Source organism: Ixodes scapularis, unplaced genomic scaffold, assembly GCF_016920785.2.
Source record: "Ixodes scapularis isolate PalLabHiFi unplaced genomic scaffold, ASM1692078v2 PGA_scaffold3__209_contigs__length_174095766, whole genome shotgun sequence".
NCBI lineage: Eukaryota > Metazoa > Arthropoda > Arachnida > Ixodida > Ixodidae > Ixodes > Ixodes scapularis.
This window is the reverse complement of record NW_024609868.1, coordinates 87,165,501-87,185,903: the sequence shown is the minus strand read 5'-3', so window position 1 is coordinate 87,185,903 and position 20,403 is coordinate 87,165,501. Positions and strand designations below refer to the sequence as shown.

The 20,403-nt window shown below is 46.1% G+C and overlaps 1 protein-coding gene across 2 annotated transcripts in view; it reads left to right on the top strand.

Annotated features, from left to right (window-relative positions):
- The window catches only part of LOC8027966, a 100,535-nt gene extending 80,742 nt beyond the window's left edge, over positions 1-19,793 (top strand). For both annotated transcript variants that reach the window (XM_029987616.3, XM_029987615.3), the window contains exons 16-18: positions 1,767-1,866; positions 3,770-3,843; positions 19,409-19,793. In XM_029987616.3, coding sequence (XP_029843476.3) covers positions 1,767-1,866; positions 3,770-3,843; positions 19,409-19,511 — 277 coding nt within the window. In that variant the 3' untranslated portion in view covers positions 19,512-19,793. The remainder of the gene's footprint in view (positions 1-1,766; positions 1,867-3,769; positions 3,844-19,408) is intronic.
- The last annotated feature ends 610 nt before the right edge of the window (positions 19,794-20,403 follow it).

Sequence of the window (20,403 nt, the reverse complement as noted above, 5' to 3'; positions counted from 1 at the left end):
ATGCTGTATAAATTTCATTTGGATTGGACCATAAATAAAAAAAAAAGCTCAAGAAGCAGTGTTTCCCCTTAAGTGTGGTAAACCTCCTCAAGACAAAATTACCAGATATGGTGAACCTCCTCAAGACAAAATTACCGAATGTTGCACTAATTCACCTGCCAAGGCCTGACGTGCAGGTGTTCAGGAAAATGAAAGCGAGAGACTGGGATTCCGTCCGACCTGTGCCTGGAATTCAATCCTGGCACTTCTGGCAGTGCACACGCGTCGACCCACAGCGGCACGAATTGCTGGTATCAAGAACGGGAGCGTCAACAAAAAAGCCCCTTCGGATATAAGACTCGTTTCCACCAGTGCCTGTGAGCAGTGTCGTGCAAAGCGGCTACAACAATCATCATAAAAATCTGATGACAAAGAATTATAAAAACAATTTTACACACTGGGTACTCTTCAGTATTGATCTTTTTCTTTGCGTTTCACGGCCTATGGGTACCTTTTCAAAAATGCAGTCCAACTGTGTTATGTGAAACGGCTATGAGTTTTTATTATCATTCTGAAGGCGACTGCCCATGGAGGGAAGAAACCTGACCCTTGGGCCCAGTCCGCGCGCCCCGCTGATTACACCAACGCTCGTCGGAAAGCGAAATGGAGCGCGCTAGGATGCCTCGGCGTCTGATATAAACGTGTGTTAAGCGGAGCCGCTTGCTTCGGTCGTTTCTCGTTTCCTTTATGTGGTGTACACAGAAACCTCACACGCCGGCTTTTGAAAACAGGCTTTGCGAAGCATGCAGCATAAGAGAGCCCCTTGATCGCCCCGGACCGAACGGATTTTCTGCGACTCTTATACATAAACGCACCAAGAATTTTCACTTCAAAACCACCATCCACCTGTGTGCCGTCAATTTGTTTCTTTTTGACCACCCTTGAGCATTATTACACTTTGTAAAATTCATGAATTCGTCATCAATGTGTATCTACACATCTCATTGACGGTGCTGCGGTAGCCTCAATTCGGTCATATTTCTAGCTTTATAACTTCAAATACACAAAAATAATGCAACATTTTTTTGCAGATTCTGTTAGTACCTATCATTGGCCTTAATGTGGGAGAGTTTAAAGAAAATTAAAGATGGCCTTTTTTTTAATTGATTTCCAAATAGCTCGTAATTATTAAAATGACCCAATTTAAGCATTTATCGCAAGTTTATTTCACTGCCGAGGACAACCATATTTAGCACCAATATTGACAAGATACAGGAAAACACGCTGGCAAAGTTTAACAGTTTTGATATTAATAGATGCAGAAAACAAAATTAATAAAATGTAAGTATTTTTGCGGAATGTGCCATGTTTGCGATTTTTTTTATAGGAATTAGCAACGTCGATACTTAATGATAAATATTTCGAGTCAATCCTCCATATACATACTTTGTTAGTAAATATTTTTGAATTGTAGCCGTGACCCACTTTTTGGGAGAGGTGCCCAAAATGCTGACTTCGTGCAATTCGCGAGAAGCGCTTCACTCTGAGAGTGTGCTTCTAATTTTTTTCCGCGAAGACGCACTTTTTTTTCGCAAGACAAGTTTCGGTTTTGTTTTGATCAGCATTGAGTCTACAAAATATTTTTTTTTTCGTAAAATTTCAAAATGGTCATCGGACATGGTCGGCCGAACTTAGCTGAAACACCCTATTGTTGCACGGTGCTTGGTCTCTGCCATGTGCATTTTAAGACTGCCACGTTTCCACATGGGTTCTCGTCTGCTGTGCAGGATCCTCAAGACGCCAGAGGGCAGACGCCAGCAAATGCAGGGCGTGGGCAACCTCTTTGTGCAGTCTCTGATGAATCTGCTCAGGCTGCTCAGTCCCAAGGCAAGTGTTGTCCATACTAAAGCCTCGCCGTACGTAAAGGCAACCCCACCATTTGTGCTGTCAGTTGTATGTAGTTGGTATATCTACCACTTCGTGTTGGGTCATTATTGTGTATAAGGTAGTAAGTTGGGCACACATAACACATTTTATTTCCTATGAATTTAAAACTATCTCTGGGCAGTCAATACATTTTCCGCTTCATGGACATTACTGCACTCGGTACTGCCCATGAGCAGTTGATACATGTACTGCTTATCTGGGGTCGTTTCTGCGTACAGTGCAGTGATGTGATTACTGCGCCAATTGCGCCAAGGAGCTAACCCTGCTACATTTTGCCAAACTAGGGGTAATCTGTGCCAAGCCTGCGCCAAAGGACCAATTTCGGTCTCCTTTCAAAATCGAAGCTAAACTGAGTACCGTAATTGAGCCCGTGCCATTGAGCAATTGAGCCCGACACTCAGTACCCTGCATTAATTGTCCATCCGGTCTTGCATGGTTTTCTCGTCGTCTCGCGTTTCGCGCTCTCGTCTCGTAAGTCTCGTCTTGCGCCTTTTTTTTTTCCTATGATAGGCGTGGGTGTGTGCGGACGCTCCGATGCTAGCGTGCCAGGTACCAGCCATGCCGTCATGCTGTGAAACAAAACCACGTTTTTGCACGGCGGGAGTAACTTTGTGTGCTGAAGCACTCTCTCCTGAAAGCAACGGCCGTGGGAAAACTATATTTGGTCTCTGCCTTCCAGTCATTGTGGTTGCGCGACGTTGGGTGTTGCCGTCCCCACGAAGCTACAGATATGGCGCTTTCTGAAATGAAACTAAGTACCGCTGCATGTTCGTCAACATTCCTGTCCTTGTTTAAATCTTACGTTACTACAAAAATCCCTTTTTAACTCAAAGACTGCTGTGTCGGAAGTATTGATTACCTAGGTTTCTCTGGGTGGGCTTTGTTTCGAGAGGGACCCCGGTATGTGAAAAATCTGCCGGGAAAGAAGGTTGATGAAAAGAAGTTAGCTAAAGCAAAGAAGGCAATGTCTGAATGCTCAACCCTTACAGCGCGCTTGGTCTCGAGTTCATTCGTTGCACAAAACGCTCCAAGAACTTTTTGACTCTGGCTCGCGATGTCTTGCATCAATAGCTCAGTTACTTTTTTCCCCCTTTCTTTTTATGTTTAGCTTCTACCTTGTTTGCCTGCCTGGCAATCACACGCCGCTGGACTGTTTATTGTCGTATGCTTGACAGTTACATTTTTCATACAATTTTGGGAATCCGTTGGCGACGGAGCGGAGTGGACATGATTTCGGTTTCGATCAAACAGCCATTGTCTCGGCTCGCGCGACGGAGCGCGCGCAACTTCAAGCCTACCGAAGTTGCCTTCACGTGCATGCGAACATGATTGCACGACAGAGGCACCAGCCAGGATGCCTGCAATCCATTGTTTTACGTTGGCTTACTTTTGACGAAAAGCTGGCACGTTGGGAACCAGTCAAACGGTGGCAAGCGGTTTTTCGAAATTGCTCGGCAATGAGTTTTTTAAAGTAAACTTCGAAATTCAAACTAAAAGTTAATATTAAATGTAATTGACTCCAAAATATTTGGTTGATTGGTTACAATTTTTGGTTAGCAGGTGGCTGTACTGGCATTTAGAAACAGCCAAGTGTAACGCACTGCCGTTAGTCAATCTAGAGATGCAGGTTGGAACCAAGCTCTCTTTTATGGCCTCCCTTGTTATGGATTGCATCTCTACTGCCGAGGGTGTTCGAATAAACAAATAAATCTATTGCTTTAGCTGTTGATGCATTTAGGGGTGATCTGGAATGTATTGAGTGTTTGTGCAGAGGGAAAATGAAGAGTGGAAGTGAAGTTTGTTGGTGCATTGACCGTCGGCTTGTGCATTTTCACTCTGGCAGGGTGAGGCAGACAGAGTCGTCAGCGGTGTTACCGAGAAAGAAATGCTGGAGTTCCTCTCTGACAGCAAGTACAAGTAAGGGCCTACTTTTTTTTTCTTTTTTTTCTTTCACTTGTGCCACAAACGCATGGTGCTTTGAGGCACAGTACTTGGTGCCAGTGCTCAAAGGGCCCTTGAAACGAAAAAATAACAATTCTTGAAATGGTTAATTTTGTTAATTGAACATTTCTTGGATAAGTCGGCTTATGCGGCAACAAGATGCGGCAACAAATGGAGGCCCCCAACGATGAAAATAGCAGTGGGAGAGGGGAAATAGGAAGGGTGGCGACATGGAGGTAGGAAACTTCTGGAAGTGTCATGACGCCACCAGAGGTGAAGTCTGAGAAGACTTCCAGTTTAAGGTACACACCCCCAGCAATGACCAAAACTAAAAAAGATGGCATAGACCAGGGGTGGCCAGGCTGACCTGGCCTAAGAGCTGCAAACAAAACCTCCAAAAGCCAAGGGTGGGGAGGGAGGGAGGGAGGGAGGGAAGGGGGGAGGGAGGGGGGAGGGAGGGGGGAGGGAGGGGGGGGGGAAGGGAGGGAGGGAGGAAGGGGGGGGAAGGGAAGGGGAGGGGGTTGGCAGGGCAAACTTTTGTCCAGAGCTCTTAACGAAACTACATACTTTCAATCTCTCCCAAGTCAAAACCAGGCCAACTATACGTAAGGTAGCAATAGCACAAGACTGCCAAACTGCAACCCGTCTCAATTTAAAGTGCGCCGTATTCCTCTTTTTGTGGTAGTGCTCATATGACCGGGAGGGAGATGGGGGGGGGGGGGGGAGGGTGAACGGAAGGAAAGGGAGCCGCGAGCTGCACTGAAACATGCGAAGAGCTGGCTCGCGAGCCGCAGCTTGGCCACCCCTGCTATAGACCTTCCCAGCGGCAGTCTTGAACAAAGCGATTTACAGCATGCGTCTCTGGTTTTGAGAGTGTATTTCAGTATTGCCCTACTGCACTGTGCTGTGGGTTTTCTCATTAGCAGGCTGTGGCAGCTGCGTAGGCGCACGTCCGGATGCTGGTGGTGCCTAAACTGCCACGTTTTCTTTTTTCTTTTGGGTTCTGTGGCAAATAGAATTTATTGAGGTTTTTAAGAAAGCATTGTACTATTTTTGGGTACAAAAACAAAGCTATTTTTTGGTGAGTCCGTGTGCAACGGAACAAATGCAGCTGGAATGTTTGTTTCACTTTATGTTGATTTTTTTTCTGGCACCATACACTCAGCCGTGTCATTCGACAAAGGTCTTAACTGCCGAAAATATTTCACCCCACAGGATAGCCGAACTGCATGCATATTCCACGCTCACAACATGAAAATGGACGAATCTCGTTAATTGAACAGCATATACAGTCTAAGCTCATTATAACAGACCTGGTTATAACAGACATTTGGATATAACATACCGATTTGTGAAGTTCGGTTGGTTTTCCTCTATGCACCACTGACTCAACTTCATATTTGCATTCAACATACTCCTCTTACAACAGACCGAAATGTTGGTCAAAATCAAGGTCTGTTATAACGAGCTTAGACTGTATTCTACATACCCGGCAGTGCTATGTTATCCGAACAGGATTTGAGGAAGGCCTCAAGTAGCACCACAAATCCAATACACTGTGTCGACGATAGTCCTTTTACGATGATCAGACGGAATCCAGCTTGTTTTGGGGCACATTTTGAAGAGAGCTGCTTTTTTTTTTACAGGCCAAAGCAAATGAATGAACGTGTCTATTCCGTCCCCATACCCCGGACCCGACTCTATCAGCTATTTTTCGCGAAGACCGGGAACATAGCCGGGAAGGCTCTTTGGAGATTATCTCAATGAAACTAATCCTAAAAGAATGTCGAACAGCCCGTGTCGCGGGCTGCTTGATGTTCACTCTTGTTCGTTTTCTGCGAAGGCCGAGCAGGCTACGAGCCCTGGTATTCACGATTGCGATTTCCCATTCCCGTTTTTACTTTTTTAGTATATTTGTGTCATTTTTTAGCGGAGGAAAATGAGCTGTTCCCACAATAATAGTGAAGAGAGATTTTTTGATAATTTAAACAAAAATAATCGCATTTGGAAAATTTATTAAGTCACAGACCGCCGCACTTTGCTGTCGTAGGCCAAGCAGTCACCCAAAACGGGCCGCAGACGTGCCTCGCAAAGGCCGCCAGCGGCAGGCTCTCTGTCGTCGTCTGCTCCCCGCTTTCATCTAGGAAGCGGCTTTTCCGCATCGCACACGGAGAAGCCATCGTGGCTTGCCAACGGGGTCAATCGGAGCGCTAGCGACAACGTATCGATACGGTGACAACGGAGAGAGCTTAGGTTTAAGAGAGCGAGAAACTCGAGCTATGGAGAACATTTTCAATTTCATGGCGGACTCCTCCTGGGCAGATCGGCGTAAGTACCCCCGCATTTTGTTGTCTCGTGGCCAGCGTAGCAAGGAAACCGGGCAGAGAGGCAGACAGGTTTGCAGAAGGTGGACACTTTTGACCCCTTGCAGGCTGCAGCTCATTTTGCAAATGCGGTCCACAAACCACACGACCCTGATCGAGCAGTTGCCCCCTCTCTTAAATCTAGGCCCTCTATAGCGACGTAACAGGAACTTGAGCACAAACTCGGTGCCGTGCGCACATCTTCGTTAATTTCATGTTCCGTAACGGTGTTGTTAGCGCGCTGCCGCGCAAAACTCTAGTTTCGCTGAAGTACCGTTTCGGCGACTCACTGCTCCTCAAGGAGGTTGATTCCCGACTCCGCCAGCACCTGGACAGGGAAGACGAAGTCAATCTCCTGGAAAATAAAAGTGTGCTGCTATCCTCGACGAAGTGCACATAAACATAAAAAAGAATGCCGTTTACCGCCGGCCGTCGCAGTTGTCGACATGATCCGTACGTAGCTCGCAGGACTTATTTTTTATCGGAACTTCTTGCAGTTGGGGAGAAGCTGCTTTGATATATACTCGGCGACAACTTTTTTTGGCAATGCAGTGGAGAGAAGGAGAGCCTGCGCACAACTTCATTCAGCACTCAAAATGGGAGAGGGAAGGCGTGGCCTGTACCCTCCACTGCATTGCCAAGAAAAGTTGTCACCAAGTATAGCAGAGAGCGCGTTCTAGGAGGCCTCGACCGCTTTCTGCAGGCACGATAAACGTGTGCTCGTTACGGCTAGTGTTATCTTTTTGATTTGCAGATTACTTTTATGGAGTCCAGATATAACGAAGAAGCGGATATAGCGAAGTGATTTCAGATTCACCTTGACTTTGTTATAACCAGTTTTGGCAGTAGTCAATTTATTTTATGATACTAAAGAAAGGCTTTTTTGTTATTTTTATTTTGTTGTCTTCAATCGAATTTGTTAAAAATTTGTCAGGAATATAAAGCCCTAACCTTTTTCTTTTTTCCCACAACTATAATACATCTAGAAACAAATTACTTTTTATAAAATCTTTTTTGCAGTCACACATAACTGATGTTTTGCTTTGGATCTAGCAAAAAAAGATGTTGGACATCCGGTTTTTGTTTTAGCAGAGTTGTGAGCTCCAAGGCTGGGTGTTGGCCTGGAGCGGCTTCTGGGCTATGAGGCGAGGACAAAGCGATGTAATAGTAACTAATTAACTTTTATTAAGAAGTATATAAATAAACAAGGCAGGTACTGCGCGGCTTGGTGAAGCTCGCCAAAAGAACAAAGATGGAACGACGGCTATCTTGTTGGCCACCCTGGGATTTTGCGAAACAAGAACTGGTGTGCCGATAGTTGGTGCTATTAGATAGTAGCTTGTAGCTCACATCCCAACCTATTTTTAATGAGACCCAAGTCCCATCGATCTGTGCTCGTAAATCTCTCTCGGGGAGGAAATACCGTATTTGCACGAATATAACGCGAGTTTTTTTCCGAAATTACGTGCTCCAAAACGCACCTCGCGTTATATTCGGAATCGAGTTCAGCCACGAGGCGCGCGAGTCTGGAGAAAGCCAGAGGAGTAAGCCATCCCTTCGGCTCAATGCAAAATATCCGGTGGGAAAAGAAGTGGGAGTGTGGAAGGGAATTTATTAGCTATCGGGCCACGTGAAGGGACGAATAGAAAACATAAAAAAGCATTTTATCATTTTTGTGTTTGTACAACGCGCGCACGCCGCAAAAACTCAGCGCGCGCGCACACACGGCACACACCATGCGGGAATGCGGGCACCGGAGAATGCGGGCACCGGCCAATTCGAGCCAAGCCAAGCCGGGCCAAGTCAAGTCAACACAAGCCAAGCCAAGACCACTAACCGCGTTTACGCCAGGGTTTACGCAATCGTGCAACACGAGGCATTTGTTTATGCAGAGGGACCAGAACAAGAAGTATGATCGTGTATCGGATTCAGCAGTCTTTTTTTTTCTGCTGCGCATTGTTTAGTTTCTGCTCCAGAGTGATCCGGTGTTTGTGTGTTGGTGCTTCTGCTTCGGTGCCTTGTTTGGATTGTGGGCTGCCCAGGAGCTCGCACCGAAGAAAAAGGAACTACCAGACAAGCAGGTGCCGTGCTGCTGCTTATCTGCGTAGTCGCCAAGTGGATTGTAAACGGAAGGACCTGAGCTGTGAGGATGAGTGCAGTCAAAACATAAACTGACATTTCTTCTATTTCCATTGACTTTCCACATCTGCTATGCCCCCGAGTGCGAGAAATTGACGCGGCCTCGGTTCGCGTTATAATAGTAATAATATTTTTTTTTTTCTTTTTGAGGGCATCAAAACCTGCCCTCGCGTTATATTCGTGGTCGCGTTATATTCGTGCAAATACGGTAGTCTGCCAAGTAGTCTGGCAGTCGTCGCACACGTTGAGGTTTTGAACTTCGGTTTATGGTGCGGTTTATGGTGCCCTAGTTATGTGGTAAGGGGTCTATGTCGGCACTATCTGCTGAATCAGCAGTTGAAATATTCTAAGGGAACTAGAACCAGGGGACGTTAGGCTGCCCACCAGGTAGGGCCCGACATAGGTGGCGCATACGGCTTTAGTTGGGAGACGTGTACCAGCCGTTCACGGGTCCGTTTGCGGAGTCCTCATCCTTTGATATGGGAAACCACGAATGTCACTGCACTCTCCTGGTCACTTATTTGGTAAACTCCTTTGAACTAGGGAGCCAACCTTGTTGTGCCATCTACGATAGGCTCTTGGCGGCGAACCCACACAAAATGACCAATGCGAAAGGAAGGGTGCCTTTGGGTTTGGTCATATGCTGACTTGCGTTTCTCTTGAGCCTCTTCAGTGTTTCTAGCTGCGGCACTTCGGTTCTCTGACAGAGTCAGGATGCGATCTTGAAGAGTTGTGGTTTGATGGGACAATGGCGTTGGCGTGGGAGCTTGTGGACATGTCCAAGTGGTATTTCAAACGGAGAGAAGTGGAATGCTGGCACCGTAGTTACAGTTGATGACAAATGCAGCTTTTTCGAGTTTATTGTACCAGGAGGCAGGGTCAGTTGTGCATAGCTTACGAAGCGCTGAGACCAAAGTCCCATTCCTGCATTCCACGAGACCACTGCTGGCCACACGGTACGCGTCCGAGTAGTGTATCTTCACACCATGCTTGTTCATGAACTGCTTGAACTGGTGAGATTCAAAGGGTGAACTATGGTCGCAGAGGCAGTCGTCGGGGCTTCCGAACTTGAAAGACACAGACTGCAAGTGCACTAGCATTCTTTGTCGAGGTTGAAGACACGGCTGCTGGGACCACAAAACAGGTTACAAAGTTGATCACGTTCAGAATGTATTTCTTGTCCGCTCCTGCAAGCATGGTGATGTGGTCGATGGCGATCATAGCAAACGGAACATGCAAAACTGGCATCAGTCCCATTTTGCCTTCTCCTTTGTACACAGGGTGATTGTTTTTCGGACAGATCTGGCATGCTATCACATAACAGGCTACTGTGGCTGCAAGGTTTGGCCACCAGGCTGTTCTCGTACTTTGGTCAATGTTTGGGTAAAGTCCATGTGGCCTCCACCGTGGTGAACCGCTTCGAGAACTGTGTGGCGTATCTTTGCTAGAACTACAACGGTTTTCACATCAGTGGTCGTGTCATGGTTGTAGAGAACATTATCGATGATCACAAGATCTGTCTGTGGCTAGTCCGAAGACGAAAGGCTGCAACAAAGTGCTTGGCACTCTTTGTTTTCTGCTTGCATCAACGCCAAGGTCTGGTGCTGGTCAAGGACTGCTGCCGACAGATGGGAAAGCATGTCAGCAATCACATTTCGGCGACCAGGATGGTGCTGCACTGCAAATTCGAACTCTGTGAGATCCATCTACATGGTGGTGAAGCGGCGAGAGTGTCTGATGTTTCTGGTGAGGCTTGCGACAGTCCAATTGTGAGTAGGCAGGGAAAATTTCTTCCCAAGAAAGTAGTGGCGAGACTGCCCAGTGTACCCCATTACACTCCTAAACATTGCTGTGTAGCTCCTTCTCTTCGGCAGTGAGGGCTTGACTGGCGTACTGGATTACAGTTTTGTTACCTTGTTTTTGTGAGAGCACAGCACCAACTGCTGCTCCCGATGCGTCAGTTGTAAGGGTGGTTGGTGCTTCCGGATCAAAGTGACTGAGCAGAGGCGCTTCTTGTGATGTATCTGCTTAGGCTATAGCAGATGGTGGGACGTGTTGGCAAGCATGCGGTCCTCACGTGGTGAGAGCGCGCGTTTTGAAAGAGCACGGGTCTCGGTCAGTCAGGAGGGAGCCATGATTAAAACGAACGAGTCGAGCAACTAACGGCTGCAACTGGGTCTTACTCGCAATACACCACACTTTTGGCGACGAGGTCGGAAAATATGCACCACAAGGGCGAGTGAACGATGGCTACCCCAGGGCAAGCTTGAAGAATTTGATGGAACAGCGTGGCCATCCTGGGCAGAGCAACTTGGGATTCTACTGCGAAGCAAACGGAGTGCTGGAGCCTACAAAAAAAAAGGGCTTTACTGCTGACCTTGTGCGGAGCAAAAACCTATGAAGTTGTACGAGCGCTCGTGGCACCAAACACTGCTGGTGAGGTCAGTTTCGGCAAGCTCATGGCGACATTGAAGAAACACTACGACCCGCGGCCATCGGAGCTTTTCAGCAGGACGAGAATTGCAGCGAAGGGACTAGCAGGCAGGGGAGTCGATATCGAGCTATGTCGCAGCTTTAAAAAAAGCTTGCTGCTGACTGCAATTTCGAAGTTCTGACGGCAACCCCAGCAGCAGTCACAGCTAGCACCAGCACCGCAGGTTCCGTAGGCGAAGCACGATCTCCTGCTCGATAGCTAGAGCTGAACCCAACGTTGCTGCCTCTTGAGGTAGTGTTGAGAGATTATTTTCTGTGCGGCCTGCACGACGAACATTTACAACAGCGACTGTTTGCAGAAGTAAACCTGACTTTTCAGAAGGCGCATGACATGGCGCTGCGGACAGAGAGCGCTGCACAACATCAAAAGAATTTGAAAGCAGAGAAGTCCGAAATTCACGAAGTCCAGAAAGATAAGACAACACTTAAAAAAGAAAGACATTAAAGAAAGGTGAACATCCGAATCGATCAGATGTTACAGGTGCCAGGAACAGCATTCAGCTGCTTCCTGCAGATTCCGCAACACGCAATGTAACTTCTGTCACAACACGGGAAACATTGAAAAGGCTCGCTTCGCGAGGACAGGACTCAAGAAATACCCACACTCCACACATATCGTAGAAAAAGAAGATCATGCATCTGAAACCGAGGATGATTCCCTGGAACTTCGGCAGATCTATACGAGCGTAATGCTGTGTGAGTATCAAGTACATCACCCAAGTTCATGATCAAGCTCAAGATTGGAAATTGAGTCATGGATTTTGAGGTGGACTCGGGAGCTGCCTGCACATTCATCAGCGAGAAAACATTGTCAGATGTGGCCAAAACACCCTCCGAGGCTAGACCAAGAAGATGTGACCCTATACACCTGGTCAGGCAAAGGAGTGGAAGTGCTTGGCACAGCCAATGTCCAGGTACGACACAAATCCAAGGACTACAGTCAAACCCGTTTATAACGAACAGCAGGAAACGCTACGATCAGTTCGATATAGCAAGTAGTTTGATATAGGAAAAACCATTTACAACGAACTTCCACGATGCGTTCGTTGTAAGGCGAGAGCTTCTCTTTCTTTCTCATCTCTTCACTTCCGCCTTTCAACATCGCGCTTATTTTTTATTTTTTTTTTGCATTCGTGCAGTTCTTTTTTTAGCTTATCTTCGTTTTTGAATGGTTTCTCTTCGTAAGCAAACAATTCGGTATGAAAAGGTTTTTCTTTACTGTGCGTGCGTGCAGAGTGCATTTTTACTTTCTGCCCTTCCGAATTGCTTCTCTTCGCTCAATTTTGTTTGCAACTTGAGGTTTTAGAATTTTCATCCTTTCGTACTTCTTCTTTTGGCAGAAGGGACAGGCTGTAAGGCGATTGTTTAAGCGTTTTTAGAAACCCTCCCAGGTGGGAAAAGTTCGACATGACCAATATGTTGTTCGTTATAAAAAGTACTTTTTACATGAATTTTAATTAAAAATTTTCGCGAGTTCGATATCGACAATACTTCGCTGTACGTCGGTTCGTTCTAAATGGGTTTCACTGTACGTACTACCTCTGCTAGTGACGCGAGGAAGGGGCTGCATCCTGCTAGGAAGGAACTGGTTCAACGCACTAAGAATCCGAGTGAGCGGGATACACCACGTGGACGCCAACGACAACGTTGCAAGGGTTCTAAACACACACGACAAAATCTTCGACTGCAAGATCACCGGACGCAATGGCCCACCTGTGCATCTGGAGTTGAAAGAAGATGCCAAGCCACATTTTCTCAAGGCACGACCGCTGCCGTTCGCGATGCGAACAGCAGTGGAGGCCGAAATTCAGATGCTTCAAAATAAAGGCATCCTCGAACCAACTCAACAACACTCAAGTGGGCCACGCCAGTCGTAGTTGTACGGAAGAAAGATGGCATTATCAGATTGTGTGGAGATTACCGTAGCACGGTCAATAAAGAAGCAAGGACAGCGGTGTACCCAATGCCTACGATTTCCGAGATACTAGCGAATCTCCAGGGCGGATAAGTGTTTTGAACTGTGGATCTCACTCAGGCCTATCAACAACTGAGACTGACTGCTGAGACTGCAAACGTGTTGACCATCAACACCACAAAGGGCCTTTTTAGGGTCAAGAGGATGCCTTTTCGTATTTCAGCAGCTCGGGCAATTTTTTTAACTATTTATGGAGACAGTGCTAGCAGGAATTTCTGGAATCGGAATATACTTAGACGACCTAATTATCAGCGTATCAAAACCATCGCAACATCTGGAAAGGCTCATTACGGTACTATCACGACTTTCCCAAGCAGGCCTTCGTCTCGGAAAGGAAAAGTGTCGTTTCGCAGTTGATCGAGTGCGGTACCTCGGATACCTCATAGATGCGGCAGGCATTCATGCTACTGACGACAAGCTTAAAGCCATCAAGGATATGCCTGAGCCAACGAATCAATCGCACAACGTTGCAGTCGTTTCTCGGCCTGTTGACATTCTATGACTGATTTATAGCAAATTTGGCTACCATTGCAAAGGAGCTCTACTCTCTCCTTGAAAAAGACGCTCTCTGGAAATGGGACAAAAGGCACCGGGAAGCTTTTCAACAATTGAAACAAGCCATTACCCAGGAAACCGTGTTAGCACATTATGAGGAGAAGAAAGGCTTGGTGGTGCGACGCATCACCGTATGGCGTTGGAGCGGTTTTAGCGCAGCCAGATAAAGACGGTAACAAAGCTCTCATCATGTTTACTTCGAGAACTTTGGGAGACGCAGAAAAGAACGATTCGCAATTGGATTGAGAAGGACTGGCGGTTGTGTTTGCCGTGCAACGTTTCCACCAATATCTTGCTGGACGTCATGTGACAGTAGCCACTGACCGTCAGCCTTTGCTGGGGATTATGTGTCCGAAAGGTCCAGTGCCAGCGGTTCTGTCACCGCGCATGACACAATGGTGTGTGAAATTGACTGCATACGACTACAAACTCGTCTACAGAGCAGGGAAACACAACCAAAATGCAGACGCGTTGAGCAGACTACCATTAAGAGAAAGTGAAGATGAACTGCGACCACCAGGGGACATTCTTATGCTGGAAGCATTGACTAAGCCTCCCATGACAGCTAAAGACCTAGCAGACCAGACTGCTGTGGACCACACGCTTTCTGAAGTTCTACAAGCAGTCAAGAGTGGAGAGGCCAAGGAGCTAGCTGGCGAATGTTTCACAGCCTACAAGATGAAGTCCACAGAACTATCGATACTCCGAGGTTGCCTGATCTGGGGATCGCACATTGTGATTACCACTTCTTTGAGGCCAGGGGTGTAAGCTTTGGTACATGCAGGACACAGGGGAGTGGTTGCCATGAAGGCTTGCTCCCGAAGTTACCTCTGGTGGCCGGGGATCGACAAGGAGATTGAGTCCTGTGTGGCCCAGTGCGACACCAGAAGGCAATACCCAAAGGGAGCAGCTTAACATGGGAAAGACCGTCGACTCTGTGGGACACCCTTCATGTAGACTTAGCGGGACCGGTGGATGGAAAAGTGTTCCTGGTCATTGTGGATGCGTTCACTAAATGGCTTGAAGTATGCGCTATTTCGAGTATGACCTCAGCATCCGTTATCTGCGAGTTATGCAATGTTTTTGCGACGTTTGGTGTACCACGAAAAATGGTATCGGATAATGGGTCGGCTTTTGTTTCCAATGAAATAAAGACATTTTACCGCCTAAATGGAATTTTAGCAGTCACAAGTGTGTCGTACCACCCGGCAACAAACGGTCAAATGGAACGGATGGTGCAGCAGCTGATGCAGATGCTTGCTAAAAGAGAAAGGGAGGAATTTAAGTGCTTTCTACCACGGTTCCTCTACAAGCAACATACCACAGTGCACACGGCAACAGGCAGGACACCAGCGTGGATGATCTTTTGACGAGAGTTGCCATCTCCACTTGAGAGATTGATACGCGAACCCAAGGACGACGTACCAGCGACAACCGAAAATCCAAGCTAGTTTATGGTAGGACAATCCGTATGGGTTCTGAAGTTCCCAAGTGGACGAACTTGGATGTCGGGGCTCAGCACAGAGCGCCTGGGTTCGCGGTCATGGATAATCCAGGCAGAAGACGGGCAAGTTCGACGGCACATGGACCACATACGACCAAGGTTATTGGCTGCGCGTCGGTTGAGTGATATATCCTCAGCAGCCTTGGGCTTGGACATTCAGGCCGAAGAGGTACCAGCTGAAGCGATAATTGCAGGAGGTCACGAAGTGTCCGAACCTGTGGCTATGCCCATCTGGGCAGGAACGAGGGAGCGAAGACCGCCCACAAGACATGGGATCATAGCCAAGTGAGGGGGAGATGTGAGGGGAATCTGCTTATGCTATAGCAGATGGCGGGACATGTTGGGAAGCGCGCGGTCCTCATGTGGTAAGAGCGCGCGGTTTGAAAGAGCACGGGTCTCGGTCAGTCGGGAGCAATGATTAAAACGAACGAGTCGAGCAACTAACGGCTGCAACTGGGTCTTACTCGCGATACACCACACTTCTGTCAGTGTCTTGCGAATCCTTTCAAAGGCTTCATCACGAGGGTTCCTGATGCACTCTTGAGACCTGATGATACTCTGTAGTGGCGCCGCAACTCTCGAGAAGTCTTTGACGAAGCGGTGGTAGAAGTTAGCTGCTTGGAGCCATGACAAAACGCCTTTGCTGTTTGTAGGACAGGGGATCTGTAGAATTGCATCAACCTTGGTTGGGCCCGGCCACTTTCCATTTTTGCTCAAGATGAAGCTCAGAAACTTAATGGCTTCCAGGGAAAACCTGCACTTGTCCAGCAATACTTCAAATTCACTGGAATGAAAAAGATGAAGGAATTCACTCAGTAGCATCAGAAACTCGTCAAAAGCTGGAGGAAGATTAACACATTGTCCAAGTAAACTCTCACCGCAGTGTGCTCAATGTGGCTTCAAATTAGACAAGATGAAGTGCACGGCACGTTGGAATGTAGATGCCGCATTCTTAAGCCCAAAGGGCATGTGTGCCCACGTGAAGGTTCTCTGGTGAGTAACGGACACCACCGTCTTTCGGTCTTCCAGGCGAACACGAACCTGCCAATATGCAAACTTCAGGCTAGGCATGCGAGGTATAACGAGCCTGCAATGTCGTCCATGATGTTGTCAGCATGCGGAAGGGGTTGGACAAGAGTGACGGTCATCTTACTGTAAGGCGCATAGTTCCCAGAGACATTTTTTTGCACCTCTGGTGACAACCACTACTGGGAAGGCCCATGGTCCATTGGCTGGGAGAATGATGCCTTGGCAAATAATTGCCTTTGTCTGCTCTTCAATAAAGCAGTGGTTTTAGCACCATAGCGGCACGGAGACCGGCTGTAGGGTGTGGCATCTGGAAGCAGGTCAATTGCGTGTTCCACGCCTTCAAAGAAACCAATGTCGTCTTCTCCTCGTGCAAGCACTTCAGCACTAACTGTGGAGGATGGTTCTTCTTGCTTTGGCAGTATGAAACAATTGGCAAGGTCAGTCTCTTGGAGCTGAGCTTAATTTGCGACCATCACAAACTCGAGCCAGGTGCTTTACCTAATGACAACCCCCATCCCGAGTTGTCTCTTTAATCATTGCTAAGATGATAATGCAATTAATGCAAAGGTGCAAGCGAGGTGGACAAAAGTTTGATATTTCCCGGAGAAGGGGGGGGACAAAGGACAAGCATAAATCTCCAAACACAGTTGAGTGACTGTTATGTGACTGAAAAGATCCGCCTGGTATCAAACCAGAGTACAGAAAGTAAGTACAAAAAACAAAATTGACCGCATCTCCACGTGGTGAATGATGTTGATTGGGACGAAGCTCTGGTGGTGCTTGTCTGCGTAGACGCTGAGCCGCAGCATGCCGAGCTTTTAGTTTGTGTTTCATTCATGTCAGAAAAAGAATGTGTGGTATGGAACGTGGTTATATACACATTTGAGCATTTGACCGCAGCGCCCTCTCGTCTATAAACGTTGAGCCAATGCGTGCAAAGTTTAACGCGATTATATACGCATTTGACCGCAGCACCCACTCCTGTATAGACGTTGAGCGGCTACATGCAACGTTTCATCCATGACATCCCCAGCTCTCGAGTTACTACCATATCTCAGAGCCCCCTACTCGTCCCACAGCCGTGGCCGAGTGGTTAAGGCGATGGACTAGAAATCCATTGGGGTCTCCCCGCACAGGTTCAAACCCTGTCAACTGCGCAAACTTTTTTTTTTTTTTTTTATCGTTTTTTTTTTTACACGAGCACGTGAGCTCACGAGCACGACCACCAGCAAAATCAATGTGAGCGCGGACGCCTGACGGACAAGACTAGACCCTAAGGGGCTTCATCCCTAAAAAAATTAGGTTATTTTGAAACCCACATACAGTAAAACCTCGTTATAACAAAATGGGATATAACAAACTAATGGATATAACAAAGCAATCATAATTCCCCTTGCTTGCTAATAGGGAAGAAATGGACATTGGCTATAACAAACTAATGGTTATAACTAGGGTTCGGAGTTTTCGGTTTAAACCGATAAAAACCGATAAAAGTACGCCGAATTCATCTTCGGAAATTCGGTTTTAACCGCAAAAGGTCAGTTTGTAGGTTCGGTGTTTTCCGTTTAAACCGATAAAAGTACGTCTAATCCGTTTTCTAGAATTCGGTTTTAACCGAAACAGCTCAGTTTTTTAGGGCCGCGTTGAGGTGGGTGGGGGAGCGAGAAAGAGAGAGAGCTTTGCGAGGTTCGACATTATGTGACGTCCTCGTGATTGCCCTCTTCCAAGGTTCAACATGCAACACAAGAGGTCGTGGATTGGCTTTCGCGGGACATCTATGTCTTTTCTGTGATTGGGCTTAGTGTGTCAAGTTCCGGTCTCGAAAAAAAAAAAAGTTTGGATCTGGGCTAGTATAAGGTTTTTCGCTTCATGCACTCCAGAGGACATCAAGAAAAGCCGTCAATACATTTCTTAACACGCTCTCTCAAACTTCCCTGTTGTTAAAAACATAAACTCGATGGATTTTTTTTTTTTACATTCCGCTGGTTTTTGTACGGGCATCACATCAGACGGTCGCGTCGTCAGAATGGGAAGGAAAAATAAGCGCACTGAAGATTATGGCCACGAATTGCGCGATTTTGAGGTGTGTCCTGACGGAAGTTGTAGCGAGGACTACGTATGGATGTGCGTCGTTATTCTTTGAATGATTGCAAATATCGCAGCTACAAGGATCATCTGATCCGGTGTCCGATTGTGCTTCTTTTATATTCACCGAAAGAAGCCGGTAAACTGGTGTGGGAATAAATATATGCCAAAAAAAACCGAAAATTTAATTTTAAAATAAACACCGAAAAAAGTATGCCGAATTTCGAAAATATAAAAACCGAAAACGCTGAACCCTAGTTATAACGAAATAATTACGAACGCTCCTTCAATTTTGTTATAACGAGGTTTTACTGTAGCTTTGTTTTGACATTTTCAGTTAAAAGTTGATGTGGCCTCCCAAGTTTGCATGCTTTAGACCCTACCAATTTAATTCAGATAGCACAAATACTACAGTAGGCCCTTGAAGAAAGAATGGCAAATCAAAATGATTTAAGTTGGACTGCTCTTACTATCCTGATTTAAATCGGACCAGTTTTATTATCCTGATTTAAATCAAACCTTTCCTGCGGAAATAATCCCAATAATATTTTTATTTACCGTTTCTTTATCATTTGACGCTTTTTGTGCATATTTGTTTTTGTTTTTTAAATTTAAATCAGAGAATAATTCAGCAAAAGAAGGTTTATATAAGGGTGAACACAAGCAAAAAGAAGTGCTATTCGAAGAAAATCGGAGCTTTCAACTTGATTTCTATGTTCTACATTGTCGGCTGTGACAACGTACTGCTACTAAAAACACAAAAGAAACAAAAATAATGTCCTGTTGCAACAAGTCCGGGTGCAATACAAATCAAATAAATTTTTTTAACCAACTAGAAAAATCAAGCTGTTTTGGTTCTAGTATGGTTGAGATTGCATCAATAAAAAGTTGTAAATTAGGCTACTTTACATTTACAGTACTTTATTCCTCATTCTCATCAGTGACTGGACGAGTTAATCAATGAATCAGCTATGTTGAGAAATATCTAGTGGTCGAGAATCACTATTTTTGTGACTACAGCGATTTAAATCGGATAAATTTGATTTATTTAAATTATGATTTCTTTTCATTTTGCATCAAGGAGATGCCTCCGCTTAAAACTCAAAGTATACTTCCCTTACTAATTTGGTTCTCAACATAGTCGTTCGAAGGTACGGCTGCCAATTAGGTGGGTCTGCCGTTTGTCACAGGTTGCAACTTGGAAAGCATCTCTGGTTAGTCGTCACATAATGTGGCTTAATTTTGCATGCCTTGTTTAAAAGCAGGTGGTAAGTAAGATTATTTTGCAGCTCCAAAGATGCAAAATTTGGGGGCCATGACATTTTAAGTTTATCAACCTGCTTTGACCAATGATGCCGGAAAACATTGTGGTCATGTCGGTGATTTCACTCTTTTCAGGGAGCTGGTGTTTAACGGCCACAAGCAGTTGGTGATACTGCACGACACCATCGGTGACTGCGTGTTGAAAATCCTGTCCCCTAAGAAAGGCTCGCCCAAGTGACCGAGCAAATGGGATATGGACCCCTTGTGAGTGGTAGCAGGCAAGACTATGAGGAGTCTGCATCGGTGCCGTACAGTCACGGAGTTTTGGTTTGCCTTGCAGTGGCAGTGTGACCACTGTAAAACGACCCGTCATTGACAGTGATAATAATTTGTTATTTTTATAACAATGGCCGGTGCTGTGTTGCACTGCTATGCCGAAATAACCTGTGGGAATTCTCCGCACAAATAAGTGTAATACAAGTTGCATTGTTTCGGAATAAAGATAGAAGTTTCAAAGGTTGTTGGTTTGCATCGATTGTGCTGCTGTTTGTCTTCTCTGGCAAGTTTTGGTGTCTTCATGTGGCAGGGCAACACCTGGGGCTTGCGCAGAGAAGCGGAATATTTTGTGTGCAGATTGCCTCGCTATTTGTTCTTTGATGTCTGAAAACCGATGTTCGTGGCACTATAGAAAACTGGCTGGGTACTCTGCAAATGAAATTGTGGAGGAAAATTTCAGGGTTTCTGTCTCAAGCAAAGCAAAAAGCACAATGGCAATTTTTTTTCTCAGTGTTCTATTTTAGTTTTTGTAGATTAAGGTTTGAACCCTGGTTAGTTCCTTCTTCCAGTAATGTGATTGCTGCGCCACTTGCACCAAACTGCCAAAGTGCTTGCCCTGCTACATTTGACCAAAATGTGAGGAATTTGCATCAACATTGTGCCAGAACTTAAGTTCACTTAAATAATACTGAAAATATAACCGCTGCAGGCCTCGCTACCGGGCCGGATCGTTAGGGTAAGCTCGTGCGGGTTTTCAGGACTTTCGATGATCGCCTCAAATAACGTACTATTCACTTTGATATCGCACCAAGCACTGACAGTACTCAGAAGTTTTGCAATAAGTCTTGTCTGTT